Source organism: Microcebus murinus, chromosome 3, assembly GCF_040939455.1.
Source record: "Microcebus murinus isolate Inina chromosome 3, M.murinus_Inina_mat1.0, whole genome shotgun sequence".
NCBI lineage: Eukaryota > Metazoa > Chordata > Mammalia > Primates > Cheirogaleidae > Microcebus > Microcebus murinus.
This window is the reverse complement of record NC_134106.1, coordinates 41,506,019-41,528,930: the sequence shown is the minus strand read 5'-3', so window position 1 is coordinate 41,528,930 and position 22,912 is coordinate 41,506,019. Positions and strand designations below refer to the sequence as shown.

The 22,912-nt window shown below is 34.1% G+C and overlaps 1 protein-coding gene across 32 annotated transcripts in view; it reads left to right on the top strand.

The window, feature by feature from the left end:
* The window catches only part of NRXN1 (neurexin 1), a 1,076,423-nt gene that overhangs the window by 529,505 nt on the left and 524,006 nt on the right, over positions 1 to 22,912 (top strand). For 19 of the 32 annotated variants that reach the window (XM_076000756.1, XM_076000755.1, XM_076000761.1 and 16 more), the window contains 2 exons: positions 2,843 to 3,016; positions 8,859 to 8,978. In XM_076000756.1, coding sequence (XP_075856871.1) covers positions 2,843 to 3,016; positions 8,859 to 8,978 — 294 coding nt within the window. Of the gene's footprint in view, positions 1 to 2,842; positions 3,017 to 7,915; positions 7,943 to 8,858; positions 8,979 to 22,912 lie in introns of all 32 variants that reach the window. The other 13 variants (XM_076000743.1, XM_076000738.1, XM_076000734.1 and 10 more) reach the window with 1 other exon arrangement.

Here is a 22,912-nt window from a genome sequence, read left to right as displayed (position 1 = left end):
TAGGATATGAAGAGTTTACAAAACAGTACTAAGTGGTGCTGCTAAGTGCGGCTTCAGTAATGAAAGCATAAGTCCCCTACTTATAAAGCTAAACTCATCTACCTAGATATGTTCAAGACTTGTATCCTGTACTGCTTGAATTAGTATTCTCTGCTCTTTAGTAACACAGGGGAAAGATTGGTACTTCTCTTTAATAAGTTTTAAAATGTTGGCAGATAAGTAAGTCTGCTAATAGGAAAACATGGACATTGTGGTAGGAAGTAGAGAGAGGAAGTAAATACATTTTAGAATTAGCTCTCTCCCCATACATTGCCTTACTGTTCTTCTTTCTTTCTTGATTCTTCTCTACTGTGACCTCAATCTATCAGGGGGCTGACAATATTTATTAAGTGCTCATTGTGCTTAGAGCCCAGTATTAGGCACTATGAGAGAATCTAAAACAAATAAAGACACAGTCTTTCTCCTCCAGGAGGTGGTAATCAGACAGAGGAGGATTGATTATTAAACATATAGCATTCCGTATGTAATTTTTGATACTAAGTTCTACATCTGAAAGGTCTGAAGCAGTGCCAAGAATTCTTCATTCAATTCCCCACTGTTCTCTAATACTACATTCATTAGGCCTGGAGGAGAGCTGACATTTTCTAAGAAATTTAATTCAACAAATACAGGTAGGGAGCATTTCCCTGCATTGCTATTTGACTTGTAAAAGTATAAATCTCAACCCACAACCTCTGATATACAAGAAAAGTGTCTTTTCTATTTTTCTATAACTCACTTTGGTTTTTATTTTGGGCTTTGATTCTTTGAGTTAATGAACATACATTCTCAGGGAATTTTAGTTCCTTTCTTTTTCTGGAGTTATTATTGGGTGGGGTAGTTCCATTGTACCAGTTTTTGGGGGAGTTAGAGGGAGGTAGCATGGAAGCTGGTTTCGAATATTCTATAGTCACAACTCAGGTGTCCCCTGAATTGCTACCTGGCATCCTCATTCTTCTGGAAATTGCTCTGTTGCTCCCATACCACAGTGGAGTATGAAAAGTTCTGTGAGGCTGTCAAAGCTCTGAGCATGTCTAAATCTACCATCAGCCATTTTTTCTCTAGGATCACACTGCTGCCTCTGGGTTCTCCCAAGGAAATGCACACATTTACCATTATTTCTATAAATCTAACTGAGGTTTTGACACCCACTAGGGGTAGGCCCTTAAATTAGAAATCTATGCCCTCTGTTTGGTATTCACCAATGACTATGCTTTATTTTATTTAAGAGGTAGAGGAAGCAAACACATTCAGTACTTTCAGTACAAATTATATAGGATCAGTAGCATTCTAGTACAATGCTTAGAGTTTTATTTAGTAGCTCAAGGGACCTAAGTTCTCAGTTTTAAGGCTAAATGATTTTGAACATGCCACATGATTTCTCTGTTTCAGTTTACTCACCAATACAATTCAAAAGTATCAGATCTGTGGTTTGATTTTGCTCTACTTATAAGCTGATTGGTTAGCTTATTACTATCTTACAGCTGCTGGAAGAAGACATGGGATTTCTGGGTCAGAGATCAAGGACTTGGTTACTCATGGCTCAATCAATAGAACATGTATACGTTCCCAAGTTTCATGAAGACAACATAGAGGGGCCCAGATGAGCATTAGAATGTAGGGGTTTTGTGTTACACTGGGAAAAATGTGGTGCGTGACATGTAGTTGGATAGAAATGTTTAATATGAGAAAGAAAATTCAAATGACAGTGAAAAGTTGGAGAAGTAACTAAAAAGAATATGTTACCAGAACTAGTAGATAGGAGCAGTGTATTATGGGTGGAATTTTGAGGTTATCCTCCTTATGTTTGGCATTGATTAATGTTTACTAGAGTCAATTTGTTACACTTACTGGATGACATCCAGGCACAGTGAATAATCTGCAATAGGAAAAGAAACAGAGTCAAACGTGGATTGCAATCTGTTTTTTAAAGTTGTAGCCCATGAAATTGGGGAATCCTAAACCTAGAGACATGAAGATGACAAAGCTGAGCTAAGTGTTCCATTAGGACTTACAACAAAGTTGGAAAAATAAATTGGTAACTTGTTAGCAGATCCCAGAGCAGCATAAAGAATTGAAAGTGGTGTAATATTTATTTTTACCTTAAAAAAAAATGAAGAAGGATGTAATATTAAGTTATAAACAGACAATTATGGGAGTGAGTTAGTGAATATGGTAGGTGCTAGAAAGGATAATGGGCTTAAGCACAGTGTAGAAGGTGACTTTGGACACTAGAGAGAAATTGTTGAACTTCTGATTACTGGAAACCCCTTATTTCTCTAAGAAGAAGTTAAGTTTAATATGAATGCCTATTGACTGAGTATCTACTATATATTTTTACTCTCATAGTTACTTCCTATATTTCATCTCATTTATCCTCATAGCAAACCTATGGGATAGGTTTTATTATTTCCATTTTAGAAAGGAAAATATTAATAATCAGAGAAACTAAAAACAAAAACAAAAACATACTCAAGACCATAGAGTTGGTAAGTAATCAGGCCTGGATGCTAGTACAGGGGAATGCATCTCCATGGCCCGTGTTATTTCCACTGTGCCACACTGTATGAAACTCCCCTAGTTCTCTATGGAAATAGCTTCTAGAAATTTCTTCTAGTGTTAATGTATTATTCAACCATTTCTATTGTTTTGTATTAAATACTTTTAGGAAAACAGCTAGTCATAAATTTATTTACTTACTACTTAATGAAAAATAAACTTCACTATTTTTTTCTCCATCCTACTGTGTATTTAAAGTCAGTGACATGTTACTTTTGTGACAAAGACTTTGATCTTCCCACAGGTGACTTATATATAGGAGGAGTGGCTAAAGAAACCTACAAATCCTTGCCAAAGCTTGTTCACGCCAAGGAAGGTTTCCAAGGCTGCCTGGCATCGGTTGACTTAAATGGACGGCTTCCGGACCTCATTTCAGATGCTCTTTTCTGCAATGGACAGATTGAGAGAGGATGTGAAGGTACTAGGTCTTTGTCATCATGCTCTAAATAGTTTTAATTCTGCTTGTAAATGAGAACAAAACTCACTAGGCAGCAAAATTCTGATAACTTTTTGAACTCTCACTTAGAGCTTAGAAATCCTTGCTCATGTTTTAAACATTTCATCCCATAAATCTTAAATTTTCTGGTCTGGTTGCCAGCCTACACTGATGCCCAATATAAAAGAGGAGCTATATCTATGGATCTTATTATTCTCAGTTTCTTTGCTTTCTCTAGTTCACCTAATTAGTTTGTAATCAGTTCTGCAATGTTTGCTTTATAACATTAAATAGATACCCTATTTAGAGTAGAAAAAATATGTCTACTTCAGCAAGTATTAATCAACTTGAGCCCAATTTTAAAAATCTACATTCAAAAGGATACAATAAGGGAATAAAATTCACATACCACCTTCACCTATCACTGTTTGATTTGTGTATGCCTGGCATAAAGAGCGTATCCTGTACATTATCAGTTTGTTTTAACAAAAATAGCTTTCTTATATTACCCAAGGCTAATATTCCATACATCAAAAATTTGCTAAAATATCTCCCGTTCTTTTGTGCTCTCTATCAGACCAAGATCTGTAGGAGTACTTTTTGATTGCTACTTTCATTTTAAATAATTTTCACTTCAACACCTCAGATTATTCGAGCCAATTCTCCTTCCATAAATGTAATTTAATCATATTATCATGAATTTTGTAGCTCTGGATGTGTTACTGCTTCTCCTTTAATATTGAACACAGTTTGGGCCATTTTGAAAATTTTAGATTCATAAGGAAATGTGGGATGGGTGAAGAGGAAGAAATATATGTGAAACCCTATCCCTAAGGAGATTATGAATCATTTCTTCTCAGCCAAAATAATGTCATTATATTTAGCAATTACCTAAATACATGGAAATTTTTTATTTGAAAATGATTCTTTTTTTTCTCTCTGCCACTTTTTTTCATGAAAAGTTAGGTGAAATTCATACTGCATTTTAATAATACCAGAGGCTAAGGTTATTAATGGAAGGTTTTATTGAATTAATTTTTAATGTTATCATTATATTTATTTTCTTTATTTCAAATTTTGGCATAACTCTTTTGTAAAACCAAGGGAAACTATGTGCTTTCCCTTTTACTAATTTAGTAAAGTAAATAAAATTGTTAAGTGATTAAATTCCCTCATTCCCTCTAGTAGATAGTTACAAGGATATGGGACATATCTTTCATCCTGCAAGGTGATCTAATCCATGAGAATATGTGAATTTATTATTTTTTAAAAGAAAAAGGTACTATAAACTCTTCTGGAAAATATTTTTCGAAAATAGGCCTTTCTACAAGTTGCCTGGTAAGTGACTTCTCACCTTCAAGAAATGCTGGGGTCAGAGAGATACAGCTAAATAGTCACAAAATGGAAAACAAGACACAAACACATAGGACCCTCACGACTGGTGTATGATGTGAGTGTGTAGAAGCAAAAGGACAATGGGATCAAATTGTTCTAACAAAAGACATTCATAGTAATGATATTTGGTGTTGTTTCCCAATATAATGTAGTAAGCACTTTGGTTAAGATGATTCATTACACATCCTGTTGGGTAGCTTTAAACTACTACTTAAACATTTAAATGCATTCAGTAGATCACGGCATTGGTTATTTGCTTACTTTACCTACAATGCCTACAATATCTGAGCTTTAACAATTTTTATCCTTTTTCACCCTCTTTTTCTTTACTCTTAGAATATTACTTTCTACCCTGCTACTTCTTTCTGCCCTGCCCTGATTCTTTCATTCCAACATCAAGGTTAACAACTTTTATGATTATTTCTATCATGTATGATTCCTAAGAATAGTCTTAGATGTACCTGTCATAGGTACAATTGATGAGATTCACACATTTTTAGGATTAGTGATTAAAATGTAGATACCAAATAAATTACCTTTCTAAAGATTGTTATCTAATGGAGTTTGAGTCTCAATCACATTGGAATCATTTATCATCCATGTTCATGGAAATATGTAGTATAAGTTTGACATAACCAAATAATATCTGGTCAAGATTTTTGTCATTCCTACCCCAATAAGACCCACAAATCTCTAAGTCTCTTGCATGCAAAAACTTTTGATCCTCCTTCAATAATCACTTGTTGCCTTTTATTTCTAACTTGTTTCACTAGGTAATAGTTGATTTTATTTAGAAAACACATCTCAGCTAAGGGAGAGATTTTACCAAAGTCTCTTTAGATTAATGTTTTCTCAAATGTTAGCCTGCATCAGAGTCAACTGGAGAATTGTTAAAACCCAAATTATTGAATATAACCCCGAGGGTTTCTGATTCCCTAAGTCTGGGGTGGGGCCCTATAATTTACATTTCTGGCTAGTCCCCAAGTGATGCTGATGATGTTGGTTTGGGGACTACATTTTGACAATTACTGCTTTGGCTGGCATTTTCCTCTTTATGTAAAAGAAAATAGAGATTGGTAATCAACCAAAAAGCAAGCTCAATAAAGTCAAGATAACTTCTCTACATAAAGTCAGTGAAATTTTCACAGACACTCTTTTTGTAGAACTGTAACATTCAGCCCTACACTGCTTTATAAGGTACAGAAATATATTTCTATTTAATGATGACAGCTATTATTGATTAAGCACTGGTGGTAATAAGTTTATGTAAGTTATCTCCTTTAAGCCTCAAAATTCTATAAATTAGGTATTACTGCCTTTTTTTTAGATAGGTTACATTGAGCCTCAGAGATATAAAGTGACATTGGTAAGGTCACACATCTAATAAGTAAAATGATATAAGCTTGGAAGCCAAGTTTGCCTTATTTGAAGGCCCAGACATCTGCCCACTTTCCTCTATTGTTCCTTTGGTTTCCAGAAATTGTAGTTGTACCTTTGTTTTCTTTTTCTTTTCAGACATATCCTTATTTTTAATCACTTAGTACAAATGTCCTTGTGGCTTGTTCCCAATTTTATTCAGTGATAAAATAATAGGAACATTTATATAACTAAAGGGAAAAATAAATTCAGGACTCTGTCTTGTGCAAATGCCTGTCAATGTTTAAATATTGTTCTAGAAGGTGAGTACTTTGAAAAATGTGTCTTGTCAGACAGAGGCATGCATTCTCTTGTAATACCTGAATATAAAAAGACTGTCGTGATAAAAATAATAATAAAAATAAAGCATGTCTTTATGCTCACATAGAGGTTTAGCAGGTACTCTGAGTTGCCACTCTATAATATGGGCAGATTATTTTTGAAGATTGCAGTTTTTACTATTTTTTGAGTTTAGCATTGTTCAGCAATTGAGTTCATGATAATTTTTGAAGAAACAAAAACAAAAATCTGGGTCTTCTTCAGTTCTTGCTCCTGATCTTTCCTTCTGCTGTGTAGGGCGGGGAGCAAATAGCCATTGGATAAAACAGCATGTGATGCAAACTGGGCTTGTGCCACTCTCTGCTCCTTTGCTTATCCCAGGAGGGAATGTGCTAAGGAATATTGGTTTGAGAGATTTTTTTTTTTTAAATATGCTGATTATTTTCAGTATGTAACACCATGGGTTAAAGATCAGTAGGCCACTCATCTCTCTCACAGATTGGAAAAATGATAAGTAATGAGCAATTTAGTGGTCCTTAGTTCTTTGAAACAAGAATTGAGAAATATCACTACCACTACTACTTATAAAACTTGTATCATTGTTTTTATTATTATTATACTGCTTGTTATTAGTAATATAATATAATTAGTATTTATAACATTATGGTTTCTGAATTTGTGAGTATTCACATAGATTAGGCTAAATTCAATACGTTTCAATGAAGAATACCTTTACTGAGAAAATTGTAATAAAAATGTGATGTAAGGTACATGTTTAAAATCTGTTTTACAAAAACATGCAATTTTTACAATTATGCATAATTCTGATTTATTCACAAAAGCATGTACCTCAACGGTTCTCACTTTTAGACTAATAGCATCTAATTAGGCTAGTGTCTGTGTTTTCATGAAAACCTATAAAATTATGTTTACTAGAAAAACCTTAATTTATAATCTAAAGCTATTTAGGTGGACTGCATTCCCTTTTCATCCTTCTCTAAGAGAGCTCTTAGCAAGGTTATACTCTAATAATTATTCACAAGGCAATTGATAAGAGTTGAAGACAATTATGAAAGTGTAGAACATACAGACATAATTCTGAAATTCTCGAGTAGTATGTACCCAACCTGGTAAGAGCAAGGATAAACACTCCACAATGAAATTTATAGAGGTGTTTTCTTTATGGGGGATTATATTGCAGTTTGCGTCTTCCATCCTTACTGCTTCTTCTATCCACTTCAAATGATATACAGTATACATTTTGATAGTTTGGTGTCACTCTAAAGTCAAGCTGTTGGCAGCGAATGGCTGGCATTACAGTTTTAAGCCTTAATTGCAACAGCAAGATAAAAGATCTAGAGGGAAAAACATAGAAAGGGATAATTGGTCTGCTAATGACCATAGTCTACATTGTATTTGCACATAACAAATGGTGCTTCATGTTCCAAATAAGCAACACAGTCATTGCAGTAATGCATTCGTATCTATCTAACAGAGGAAAAACACAAAAGCACTTTTAATTTTCCTTCATTACATGTCATCAGCTCAATTAACCATTATATATATACATATGTATAGTAAAATTCTAATAAATTACCGCTTTCTCATTTTTGGCGTCTCTTAAGATTTATGGCTGTTAGTATTAATTTGATTGCTCTACATAGCATTTTCTCCCCCTTTACAGCAGCATGCTTTTTGAATCTGAACGTTCTTCTGTGTTTGCCCCATTTCAGTATTGCTTACTAACATTTAATATATTTTGCTTTTTTTTTTTTTATTTTGCTGACAAAGTTGCATTGATGAAAGCTGACTTGCAAGGTAGATAGCCCTATATGTATAAAACAAGACTGAAACCCCATGATACACAGTGGAAACCCTAAAATAACATATTTTATATTTTTGCAGTGACTGTTATTGGGTTCAGACTTCATTTTTTCCTTTCTTGAACATTGTGCAAGAAACCTCATTTAGTAGCATAGTTTGCATAAAGGCTTTCAGTCTTGCATATGTCTGTATAGTGATTGCCTTTAGTGCTTTGATCATGCTTTTTTTTTAATTCTTTGTTTTTCAGTGTTCTAGTTATGATTCTTTAGAAATAGACTAGCATTCTTTTTACTTGTATGTTAAATGCGGCATGCCATTTATACAGAGTTTTTCATTTTATGTTTAATTGCATGAAATTGTTAAAGCATGTGAATTGATACTTGCCAACATACCTATCCAAAACACGCAGCAATCATGACTTTATCCATAGTTTGTGCAGGGGACTTTCTGAAACCTCTAGGGCATTTTTGCATAACTCTCTTCAGTTATTTTACCAAACTTTATCTCAATATCATGAAGTTATAATCTCCATTTCTCATGGTGTCTCTATTCATTGGTCAGAAGTTAAGGAGATCCATTCATTTTCTAAAATTTAAATGGTTTAAGAATTATTGATGATGGAATGAGATTACTTGCTACCATGATCATTACAGAAGCTATGTGCTTGCTTTCACTATTTGTTGGTTTAGTTTATTAATTTAATGTATTTTGTTCTATACTTTAAACTTAAGAAAACTTTCATGTTACAGCTTCTTAGTTCCTCATTCAGGGGTGTGAACTAGAATTTTTAAAACTAGTTTGGACATGTAATTTGAGGTGTTGGCAACTACTATATGTGCCCTAGCTCACATGTAAAATACTTTTTAATTTTTTTTTAAAGAACCCAAGTTTCTTTTGGATTGTTTTTCAGGGCCCAGCACAACCTGTCAAGAGGACTCATGTTCCAATCAAGGTGTGTGCTTGCAGCAATGGGATGGCTTCAGCTGTGACTGCAGTATGACTTCCTTCAGTGGGCCTCTCTGCAATGACCGTAAGTACTCGTCTGAGTATAAACTAATACTAGGCGTTGCTTCCAGTTACTGTTTAAAATCTTAGGTCTAAAACTAAGTGTCCATTACATTATCTCTGAGTAAGTTGAGCTGTGATAACCAAGAGAAACAGTTGTTTCCACAGAGAGGACATTTTTGAAATACTTAATTATTAATCAAGGATGCTATTAGCTAAATGCTGTGATGATGGTGATTCTTTGGTTTTTCTACTGTTTGTTGCATTTTCTTTTTTTTTTTTACTAGTGGTCACCTTGTTCAAAATTCATTTCTCGTATATGACAATACTCCCCTAGTTTTTTAAAAATAATCTTCATATTATTTTATATTAAGTAATATTTAATTTCATAAGATTATATCTTGACGGCTGTAATTTCAGTAAATAGTTACAGGTCTCATTTTTCTGTCTACACCTCTTCAAGTCCATGACTGTCTTTCACTTTAAAAACAATGTGTTTAAACCTTGTCCTTGAAGTACTTGTCTTTGTATTTTAGCCCTTGGTGTTTTTTTTTTTTCCTTTTTAGTCTTAAAATGTAAGGCATCACAATAAAACACAACATTCACATTGCATCATGGCATATTTGCTAAGCCTAATCTACATTATAGCAGTGATGGTTTGGAGATGAATTAACTGGTTTACAGGATGAAGTTTTATGTCTTAATGTTCAATTAGGTCGTGTTTTAAAGTGCTTCATAAAAATAATAAAAGCATTTTGTATAAAACTAGTATTCTGCTATATTAAGAGAATATTCCTGGCCAACCCTCCAGGTTGTAAAATAGGGTACATGCTCTATGTTGTCAACACGACAACATTTAAACTAAAGACCCAGGATGATGGGATAGAGGATCAGAAAATAGAAGGTTTGACCTCTCAGCATAGAGAGCTGGATTTGGATGTATATTTAAAGAAAGTCTAGAGTTTGTTCTTTTTGACTTTTGTCTGAGATTATTCATGCCAAAGGAAATGTGTATCACAATGTCAAAGATGGGGTCAAACTAAAATATTCCAATGAACTGAGTTGTTGCAGCCTAGCAATATAGTTTAATTATCTATTCAGGTTTCCTATCTAAAATATTGACTGTAGGGAAAATAAGCAACTAATACAAAGTAAAATCATACTTGGAGAGGCCTTTAATTACTATGCCACCATAGATGGAGAAATATTTGGTCTCTATTTTATTAGTGTCATCTTCCATAAAATTATAGTAAACTTGAAGCAATAAACATGTATTCAAACCATCATACATTGGCAAACACTGGATTTCTGCAAATCAAATCAAACTTAAAAAACTATAACTCCAATAAATAATCTTACATAAAGACTGATTAAATAAAAGTAAATACTGTAAGAATACCTTATGACGTGCTTTTGATAAAGATAGACATGTATATCTACAGAGAAGTAACTGCGTGCATTTGTTCCTGCTCCGTAGAAAATGACATAAACTTATTTTCAAGGACACCCAGAAGACTGAAATATTGTTATGATTTTATTATGGCAAAATTTTAATCCTGAATTCAATTCTGACAGATGTATGACTACATGTGGTAGTTGAAAGGGCTTTTTTGGTATGAAAATATTTTTCATTTTGCTAAAGAACTTTTTCTGCCAAACTTTGCTTAATCTAGTTTCCATATTTTACAAAACAGTTGCCATTTGGTTGTGGCAGACTGTGTATCCTCATATACGAGTTAAATATGAAGAATATAATTTTCTGTATGTATTTGTTAGACTTTTCCTAAAGGAACATCAAGATCCGACCTTGTATATCATGCTGTCTTTCAGTCATTTTTACAGAAAACTATTTTAATGCTGCTCTTGGGTGATAGTAGTGGTGATGACAATGATAAGGCTATTTGTTATTTTCTTGTAAATAGGTAAATGTCATTCAATAACTGTGTCTCCAGATATGCCTCTTGCACAAATCAACATTAAAATTACTTTGGAGAGCTCTCAGAATACATGCATTTTGATTAAATCATTACCTCTTAGTGGGTTTTCCAGAAATGTGAAGTGGTTCTCTGGTTTGTACACTGGAATTTCAGTAAGCAAATCTTATTTTTATATCAATTATAATTTATAGAAGGCACAATGGTAATTGCTACTTTGAAAACATGCAATTAATATGACACTAGAAGTAGCATGCCACATTTTTCTCACTTTTTAAATTGATCAAAATAAATCTTGTCTGTACATATCACTGTTCTGTATGTTGTACAAATAGAATATTGGTATGATTCCTGAGATTTTTAACATATTTCTGTATAGATGTTGACTTTTAAAACAATAAAGCCATTTAAGGCATTTTATTTTTTAATGAAATTTTCATATCTAGCTTAGTTATGAATTCGTAAATTCTGTGACTGCACCATCCAACTTCACAGAATATAAAACAACAAAAAAAACTAGGAACGAAACTTTTTAACAGGGAGAAAATATACCACATTACAAATGAGCACTCCCTCCCCACAATAGAACTTCTAAATGTCATCTCTCTGATAAGTTTCATAGAGTGAATAAGGGTAACTAGAAAATTTTATTTATATTAGCCTGGAGATATAATTAACAATGGAAAGATGGGAATGCTTTATAGCTTGTAAATGTAATGTTGGATAAATCATACTAATTAATTGAACTGAAAGGATTTCTTCAAAAAAGAGGTGCTTATGCAAAGTGATGCCAAAAGCTATTTTTAAAGAAATGTGTTTGTGAAACCCTTTCTTTCCTGGAAAATTGTCATCTAAATGATCCACTCATTTACAAAAACAATTGCTCTGGGTCTTTGTATGTACATGCGTGTGTGTGTGTGTGTGTGTGTGTGTGTGTGTGTGTGTGTTGTGTAAGGTAGTGTCATGTATTCAACTCCTCCATTTTTCTTCCATGTCAATACCAAATTTTAGGTTTGTCCATATCATTTTTCTGGCTTATTGCAGTAATTTTTTGCTTATCTCCCATTTCTTATTGATCTTTCTTCCAATCCACCCTTCACCTGTCTACCAGCTTCATTCTTTCTTCTTATTCTCTCTAGTTTAAATGTCACCATTTTCTCCTGATTCTCTTAACCAGAGGCAATATTTTCCTCCTCTGACTTCCTATAAAACTTATTTATGCTATTTCATCAGCCATAACTTTCCATTTTATAGCTACTCATGTTTAGTCTTATCATCCTATAAGACTATATACTTTTCCTAGGAACAATATTTCTCTCTTTCTTTTTGGCTTATAAGCCCAGTGTTTTGTACAGTGTGCTATACATAATTGGTGATAATAGTAACTCATTATATCAGTGTTCACTAAATGAATAAACCTTGCATAAGGCTTCTAGAAAATCCTCAGTGGGAACACTACTCTGTAAATTCATCATTCTGGAGTTCATGGGCCTTGATGGTCTGACTCTAACCTTAATTTCCACACTTACCTATTGCAGAACTTTGTCCATATGGAATGTTACTGCCAATTTACTTACTCATGGCTTTCTGAACAACATTACACTTTCCAATTTCCTTACCATTGCTTATGCTAATTTCTCCACCTGGGGAATGTACTCATCCCACCTGGAATGCATTCCTCTCACTATTTTTGCTTGAAGAAGTATAATTTCCTTTTCAATCTCTACTTAAAGTGTTTTCTCCCATAGAAACATCCTTGGTTTTCTGAGCTAGACATTATCTTTCCCTCTTCTGAAATCTTAGGGCAACAATGTGCTGCACTATCACGTATAATTATATGTTGTAGCTATTTGTGAGCTTTCTCTTGGGTGTAACCATTTATTGAGCACTTATTATGTGCCAGCTCTGTGCTAAGAGTTTCTTTCCATTATATAAATTCTACATATCACCTATTCATGCTTGCAGACGCACTCACCATTATTAAACCAATGCGCTATAAAATAATCCTTTTCTGCTTTCACTCAGTGGCCCAGAATAGAATGTAACCATATTAGCTAATTTAATGTCAGGTTGGAGAAGATGAATATGGCTATGATCACATGGAAAATAGCGAATATAATAACATTGTCACATTACATTAGTATAGAAATGTTGTGTGCCAAATTACAGTTCAGTTTCAACGGTGTCTGTTACCATAAGAGAATAATACATCATAGTGCTGTTATTTTGGTGCTATAGCTTAGGAGGGTGTGGGCACTGCTATTAAAAGACTATTTTCAGACTATATTCGAAATTGTGCCAAGAGAAAAATTTTCCTGATAGAAATTTATTGTAACTTTTGTATGAGAATTAAAAATATTCACTGAAACAAAGCTGAAATACATTTGACTGTGACTTTTTACTATGACATTTAAAAATATCTTCAGCTTCGTTCCTCGCCTCCTTTTGTTTGAAAGAGAAGCATCAATATCTAAACTAATGGAAGTATGTCATAACATATATAAAAATAACTTGGATCCAAGTAACATTATTTCTCTCCTATTTAGAGCTGCCAGTAGTATTAAGCTATGAGTTGATTTGCTGCTGATGTCATTTAGGGCTGAATAAAATTTGGCAATTACCTATGTCCACAACTAGATACTCAATTGTGAGTACAATGAATCTTATTAACCTTGAATCAGTCAAGCATTTCTAAATGGCTGCCCTTACATTGTTTAAAGCAGTAAATAAGTAATCTTTACTGATAATATCTCAGTAAAATAGCAATGGGAAAGCAGGGTCAGACCTGTCTCAGGTTAAACCATACAGGATTAAAATATTGTTCATATTAAGTCTGAAAATACAATAAAAAAGCAGAAAAGAAAGCATAATGCATGATAGAGAAATGTAATACATAATAGAAGTGCTGTATTTTACTGTTTTATATAAATTTATCTTTGTTCTCCTTGTTGATAATAGAAATTGTAAAAGTGATGCATAAAAGGAAGCATTGGTCTTTTTATATTGCAGTTGGGCAGCTAAATAGTAATTTCAGACTGTATCTATATTAAAAAAGTTCAATAGGGAGAAAGAAAAAAAACAAAAATATGGAGTAGAGTTTAGCGCATTTGAATTATAGGGATTAGTCCTCTGTGCTGTTTAGCAGCAGGATGATCCACAATTCTGAGCAGCCTTTTACCCTGTATAAATGCAGTCAGTTTGGCCCCCAGGAATCAAGAATAAAGACTCAGTTGGAATGTTTTCTGTACCTATGGATTTTCCTACTAGTACACTCTAATTTTTCTTGCTTGATTAAAATTCTGACTGTGAGCCCCCAATCTGGCTCTAATGTTAGCACCCTTTATCTTAGATCTTATGTAAATATGGAGGTGGCTTTTGATGTTTGCATTACTGTAGTACTACTATCCTTAGCCCACCAGAACCCAAGTAACCAGACCTGTATTGAATTTTTGCCAGTTACTGTGGCTAACTACCCTCAATGGATGACAGTGGTTCTAGTTATTACCAGATATTATTTCAAAAATAATCTATGGCCACAATCTTAGCTGAGTATTTTTCTTGTGTGTGCTCATGTGCAGGTTTCTCACGTTCCACCATAGCAACATAGCAGGTGCAGAATACAGTTAGGGTGAGGATACTGCCTTAATCAGAGGAGAGAATTTTTGAAACTTGAGGCCTTTAACTTTAATTTTTAAATGGATTTTACTTCTCTGAAAATGATGCACTGAAAGCCATTGTGAACAAAATGAAGATAAATCATGGTGAATTATCAGAACCCTGCATGCTAAATAAGTACACAAAATAGTGTGTATTTATTAGTCAGGAATATATGTGAAGGAAATCAAATGTTAAATACTTCCCCCACTTTATGGAATCCAATTATCATGAGTATTCTTTTAAAGAAAAAGTATAGGACTAAACATAATTAGCTTAAGCTTTAATGAAATATTTTATTTTAAAAGAATATAATTGTGATTGGATTTGGAAGGAAGTGTCAGATCACTCTTCGGTTGTTTATATACTTTGTTGCTATGGATATGCCTAGCTAATGTATAGGAGAACTACAAAAAATTTCATGTAGAGCACATTAACATATTTTAATGCTAATGACATGATATGTATTGTGCATACTATTTATATTTTATTAGCCTTACCTTTTTATTCTTAAAAAATTATTTTTAATTTGAAATGAGGATATTGAGTCATGGATAATTTTTAAACGTATTTTATGGATACCATAATAGTTGTACATATTTATGGGTCACATGTAATATTTTGATATAAGCATGCAATGCGTAATGATCAAATATGGATAATTTAGATATCCATCACCTAAAAGTTATTATTTATTTGTGTTGGGAACATTCCAGATCTTCTCTTACAGCTACTTTAAAGAATATGATAAATTATTGTTAACTGTAGATGCCCTATTGTGCTATAGAACATTAGATCTTATTTCTTCTATCTAAATGTATTTTTGGACCCATTAGACACCTCTTCTTCCTCCTCTCCCTACTACCCTTTCCAGCCTCTGATATTCACCATTCTGCTCACTACCTCCATAAGATCAATTTTTTTTTTTTTTTTAGCTCACACCTATGAGTGAGAACATGCAAATATATTTGTCTTATTGTGCCTGGCTTATTTCACTTAATATAATATCCTACAATTCCACCCATGTTGGTGCTAATAGCAGTATTTCATTCTTTGTTATGGCTGAAAAATATTCCATTATGTATATATACATTTTCTTTATCCATTTATCCATTAATGGACACTTAATGTTGATTCTATATCTTGGCTATTGTGAATAGTGCTACAATAAACATGGGAGTGCAGATATCTCTTTAACATACTGACTTCCTTTCTTATGGATATATACCCAACAGTGGGATTGCTGGATCATATGGTAGTTCTACCTTTAGTTTTTTGAGGAAACTTCATACTGTTTTCTGTAGTGGCTATACTAATTTACATTTCCAACAACAGTGTACAAGCGTTCCTTTTTCTTTACATCCTTACAGCATTTGTTAATGGTCTGCAAATGTTTTCTCCCATTCTGTAAGTTGACTTTTAATTTTGTTTATTGTTAGACATGAAGTTTAAGTAATTTCTTTGGGTTGAAATGGCTAGTAATTGGCACAAATAGAATTTGAATGTATGTCTATCTTCAAGACCATATTCTTCTTTGCACCTATAGTCCCTCCCAAAGAGGGGTAGATTCAATGTCAATGCTATTCAAATTCCCCAGCTGCAAAATTTTCTAGAGAAGTTAGTAATGAATGGCATTTAACACTGTACATTGTTTTTCCATGCTTTTCTGACTCTTAATTCTTAGATTTAAATTTAAACATTATATTATATGAAGCATGCTCTAGCCTTCAGCTGTGCAGTTGCCACTTCCCAAGATGAGTTAAAAATTCAGAGTGAGCTGTCAAAGGCATACATACTGTCATTAGCTTACATTTCTGTTATTAAAAAGGTACTGATTATGAAAGAGATATGGGAATTTTCTGTGATTTTTCTATGAAAGCTTTTCTGAAGTTTTCAAAAATAATAATTTAATATTTGATAATGAAATCAGGCAAAATATTTCCCAAAGTTCCTTTGCTTAAATCAGATTCACAGAATATATAATGGGAAATAAGCTGCTAAGATTCAGAATTATGTTGATCAATGAATGTGTACCACGTGTTTCATTATGTTAATTACATTGCATTTTTTTCTTTATACAGTTGTTGAAGCAGAAAGGAACTAAAACATGTAAGTCAGGGGTTAGCAGTGTGGTCTTTGAAGGTCTTTGGAGGATACACGATAGAAACACAAGAAAATGCTTGAAGTCCAGGATATGAAAAGACAGTAGGAGATTAAGAGTAAAGAACAAGAGTCCCTCATATTTGTAGGGAAGGAAAAGAAAGCCCTGGAGAAAAATGTAGAGTCCAGAAAAAGGTCAAGATAAAAATAATGTTGTGCTTACCTTAAGGAATAATTCAAATTGTAAGGGGAAAAATATTACTGTGAGGAAAATGCACCTTGTCCAGTGATCCTTTTTTCTTCCCTGAACAAAGCATTCTGTGTCTTTAATGAGATTTACTGTAGCAATTAAAAAGTATAGACTTCTTTTATGGGGAGGAATTATGGTCTTCTCTTCAGTTCTGTGCTGTTACACCTTTTTACCTCTCTGGTGGCATTCTGCAGCACCATAAAGTACAAGAGTGATCTGTTAGCTCTAGGTATTATGGATTGTATGATTTTAATGACTCTAACGATCTACATTCACATCTCTCAGAGGATGGCCTATAGGATGTGAGGCTTAATCTCCCCAGGATTTGGTAAGATAGGAAGGTACAAAGGTATTTCTTAACTTGAAATGATTTCAGAATGGAACAAGTTTCATAAAAGGATCAGCTGCTGTAGACGGATGTTTAAAAAAAAATGGGTCGTGAACAAGGAGGAGGCTGCATTTGAAGGAGACAGTGGAAACTGTTTGCGTAGGTGTGAATGCTTCTTATAAATGTATAACATATGACCCTTTAGGGAGAGAAACAGATGGAATATGTAGCAGAAAATAAAGAGTGCATTTTGCTTGATTTCTTCACTGGAGTGGTACCATGTATATTTTGATATTTGGCAGTTCTCCTGTTTGGAAGCTTTCAAGGCCTCATCTGGATTCCAGAAGCTCAGGGCAATGCTGTCATTGTGAATGGTGCCAAGTAAAAGTGGGCTGTTGGATTTGTCTGCAAAGCTTCTCCAGGTCATGATATAATGTCTAACCATCCCATGAATGTTTTCAAGTCAAATCTTCCATGATCACTTAAATGCCCAACTTGAAAGAATCTAGAACTGAGGGTCTGGATTGATGCAAGCAATCATTGCACAGAGTAAGCCATGTTGCTGAAACTGTAGGGTCCATCTTTGGCGACATCAATCATGAATCTGCTCTCTTAGGTCCTGTTCAGGGAAAGTGCTCCATTTTACTAAATTAAAAACAGAAAAGTGTCAGAGAAATAGCATTTCCTCTCTGCCGCAAGAGACATCACAGAAGTAATTAAACTGGATTGTGGTGTGTCAGGCACATTCCTTTTATTGACAGTGACAGTAATTCTGTAAATCAAAACCTGGAAGCATTTTCAGTGTTGTTGAAGTGCTAAAGATAAAACCTAAGTTTTTTAAAATTAAATCTCATGAAACTAAAATTGATCTATGGAATACAGTCTGAGAGGCTGCTGCCTGAGTCATGAATACAACCTCTCTTCTGAAATTCAGTGCCTACAAGCTATATGATGATGATTATAATTTCTTTTTTAGCTGAGTTCCTGAAAGCAATGGCAGTATAAAGACAAAAGGAATAGGTCTTCAGTACTAAATCTTACGTATGGCTTTAAGGTGTTAAGGAAAACCCTCTCCCTGCTACCCTAATATTTCTTTTTCTAATGTTATCAATAGCTTTTGTTGCCATTCATTTCCCTGGCATCCTTTCATTCAACATTTCAGTTCCTTCCTCCAAAATCATACCCAACAAATACAACTCTACAGCATGCTTTATTCCTCATATGCTCTGGCATCAACTCTTTGACACATGCATGTATAGAGACACATTGGTGTAGTCAATGAATGCCTTCATCTCTCCTAAACGACTCCCTCATCTAGATTGTCCTCTTTCTTCTCAAGCTGCCTAAAAAGATGCAGCCCAGGGAGATGACCCAGATTAAATCAAGTTCATCCAGAATAGGACAGTCTTTGGTTACTGGGTGATTTCTTTTGTTTTTGAGTCCACGTATTTACGATACAAAGGCGAATTTTTATGTGTGCATGTGTTTATTTCTCAGCTATATTTTATATCTCATTTCTCTATTTTTGGCATTATTTCTCATAGTACCTAACAAATATTAAGTACTCAGTAATACTGGAAGATCAATGTCTTGAAGCCTCCATTAACTGGTTGTGTGTGTGTGTGTGTGTGTGTGTTTATCCTTGCTCATTTCTACAGTTCTTTTAAAAATATGTGCACATCATATAATATCTAGCGGGAGTAATTTATTATGTTTTATTGCATTACTATAAATGAATTTTTCATTATCTTTATTCCTCATAGTGAAGACCCAGTGAAATTAGGATCTTACACAGAAAGTGCTTTGGGTAAAAATGTACATGTGTATCTGGAGAAAGGTTATATGCAAGTATATTTACATGTGTGTGTGTTCATGTGCATATACATATACCATAGGAGATGATGGATTTAGCAAATATCATTTCTATTCTCTTCAAATTCCACTGAAGTTCTGCTTTGTACATGATCATATTAAATTTAACAAATGCTAGGATGACTTGTCTTTTCAAGATAACTATTTTTTGTTCACTTTACTTTTTTCTAATTAATTAGATAATATCTATAGGAATCATCATGTCATTGTGAAATGCTACATTACTTATTTGATATTTTTTTGTAAGCTTTAAGATTTTGCAATATTGGGGGATTTTTCTGGCAATAGCGTAAGTCCTCTTGAGAAAAATGATATAATTTCTCTTCTAATAGTATATCACTGTGTACCCTGCTATAGATCACCAGTGTCCTTAAAGAATTCTCTAAGTGTTTCCTTTTCAAAAGCTACAGGACAGTCAGATATCCATTTGGTGTTGTATAAATTGAATTAAAAATATTCTCGATTTTTTCCCATGTTAAATATGTTATAGATAGCATTTTTATTTACAAGCATACTGGGAGTAATAGGCTTACTTTGCTTTAGTTCGGTATTTTAGGAGAATATAGTTAAAATCAGCTTAATAGGATAATTAGTATGGTAACAGCATCAGAACCAGAGCTTGCTTGGTTGTTGTAAGGGTTGAGGAAAAAAGCTTAAAAAAGAGATTCTAAGAATACTCAAATTTATCTACCTGAATCAAAAAGGAGATAGTTAGACTAGTTATGGGTAGTTGGAACTACACAGTTTCCCAAACTGTGTTCCTGGATAAGCATTGTCAATATAACCTATGAATCTAATAGGAATAATTCAATAACCTATGAATCTAATAGAAATGCATGTTCTCAGGTCTCACCTGAGCCAGAAACTCTGGAGGTGGAACTCAGAAATCTGTGTTTTAAGAGTCTCCTGATAATTCTGATATACCCTCACATTGGATGACTGTTAGACCAGTTGATCTCTGAGGTCATCCTCTTAGTTTTATGCTTCCCAGGTAATGAAATACTTAATTTAATGGAATAAAAGTTCTGCCTAAAGAATTTTTATAAGTAAAACATCATGACTACATTTATGAGAGGATTTCAGTACAATTTTGTATGTTTCTTACATGGTGAGTTGAAGAAAAGTACACATTTTTATTGTGATCATCAGCCTCCTCAGTTGGCTGGCAATCTTGAGAATGTTTGAAAAGTTCCTGTTCACACTATTCATGCTGTGAAAAATCTAGTTCAAGGCAAAATTGTTCCTGTAGTATGAGGAGAATGACCAAACTCAAATGTACCTCCCTCTATTCTTTTCCTTTTGGGTTCTTCCAGATAAGACTCTGGTAATTTATATGGATTGGGAAATAAAGTATTATTCCTATCTGTAAACAAGGTTAAGCTGGAAGAAACTTGAGTCAACCGAACCACTGTCAAACATGCCATTTAGGCCGGGCGCAATAGCTCACGCCTGTAATCCTAGCACTCTGGGAGGCCAAGGCGGGCAGATTGCTCAAGGTCAAGAGTTCAAAACCAGCCTGAGCAAGAGCGAGACCCTGTCTCTACTAAAAATAGAAAGAAATTAATTGGCCAACTAAAAATATATAGAAAAAATTCTCCAAGCATGGTGGTGCATGCCTGTAGTTCCAGCTACTCTGAAGGCTGAGGCAGGAGGATCGCTTGAGCCCAGGAGTTTGAGGTTGCTGTGAGCTAGGCCAATGCCATGGCACTCACTTTAGCTTGAGCAACAGAGTGAGACTCTGTCTTAAAAAAAAAAAAAAAATGCCACTTATATGAGATACATATTCTTCACATGATATTCTTTTTAATTGCCTACAAAGTTTCCCATCTTTACACATGCTTACCATGTGCTGAATAAATGTGATCCCAGTTTACTAGCAATTCCCCAGACATAATTTTCTATCTTTTTGGCAAATATCCCGTATCAATTAAGGTCATCTTAATTTTTTTTTGATCATGTGAGATTCATATGCAAAGATTCTTTAGCTAGGATTCTAGTGTGTGACCTTGAGCAAGTCACCTAGGTTGTATGGACCTCAGGTTTCTCATTATAAAATGAGGGATTTGTTTTGCCATGTCTTTAAGGTCTGTAGAGCTAAGGGTCTGTGATTCCTTGTCACTATATTCTTTCTCATCTTTTTACTCAACCCTCAGACCTATTTTTACTCATGTTTAAGGATCTTCTAGGATGCAGCCTACAGCTCAGTCACACCACACACTAATCTTAAACTATATTTTAGCCAAAGACCTTTCCTGCCAAATCCTATAAAAAGAAAGAACTTGGAAAAAGAAATCTGATTAATGGGATGTTGTCTTCTTTTCAGAAAGGAAACTTTGAATTAATCCTGAAACTCAGGGCAAAGACTTCAGCTATTTGTTTCTTTCATGCTTGTATAGCTATTTATTTATAGCTCCTTTCAGATATCTATTTACATCAAGTTTGTTTTAACTTGAAAATATTTGGCAGTATAAGAATCATGCCTGTGTACTTGCTTAACTAAATACTAAGCATAATTGTTATTGGTACTTAAATCGTTTTGGTGATTTAAAAAGCAGTACTATAGCTGGGCGCAGTGGCTCACGCCTGTAATCCTAGCTCTTTGGGAGGCCGAGGCGGGCGGATTGCTCGAAGTCAGGAGTTCGAAACCAGCCTGAGCAAGAGCGAGGCCCCATCTCTACTATAAATAGAAAGAAATTAATTGACCAACTAATATATATATATAAAAAAAATAGCCGGGCATGGTGGTGCATGCCTGTAGTCCCAGCTACTTGGGCGGCTGAGGCAGAAGGATTGCTTGAGCCCAGGAGTTTGAGGTTGCTGTGAGCTAGGCTGACGCCACGGCACTCACTCTAACCTAGGCAACAAAGCGAGACTCTGTCTCAAAAAAAAAAAAAAAGCAGTACTATAATTATGGATGTCTAGGTCTTAATATAAGCAGGAAAACTACTAACTGAACATCTACTATATGCTAGGATTTTATTTCTTCTCATAAATCCTTCCATAATAAAAATTGTGACATGCTTTTATGAAAGCTGTAGCTAAAGTGAAGAAGTATGCCTGTGTCCTCATGTTAATAAGAATTAGGACTTGTTTCAAATTTCATTATCTGCCATCCATAAATTGGGTCATGAAGTATCTCAATATTGAATAAAATAGCTAAGTTGAGAGGCGTCATGTGCATTCTTCACTTCTCTTTCAAAAGTTTTAGAATGTACACAAGATGAATTAATATATGCAGATTTCTTTAATATAAGAAATTGAAAAAATGAAGAAGAAAGGATACAGAGCAAGTTTAGTCTTATTTTCCCTTCTACACTTCTCAACTGATGTCTGCATACTATGCCAATACATATGGCCAACCCACCTAATGAAACTTTACATAGGCTTCAAAAAGAAAACCTTTGTATGCTTTCAGTGAATAAGTAGACTTTTAAAATGATTTTTTTGTGTGAAATAGAATGTGAAATATTCTGAACAATCCAGGAAAATTCATATATTCTCTGTTGAGGATAATGAGAATTTGAAATGCTGTCGAACAAAAAGCTGTGAAATGATAAGCAGGTGGTTTTTCCTAGTTAGCAGGTTTCTAGTCTATAGTTTTTGTGTATAAGGGGGGAAAAAATCATCTTTTCCAGTGAGGCTAACCTTTCATGAAGTTGACTAGTCTGCCTGTAATTTCTACACTTCTGAACAGATAATTTTTTGTACTGTGAACTACTATGATTTAATTTTAGTGAATTCTATCTCTCCGGTTGATAGTTGCGCTGTGTGTGCCTTTAATACCTCTGCTTTTGGCCTAAAACACTGTTGGAGGAAAATGA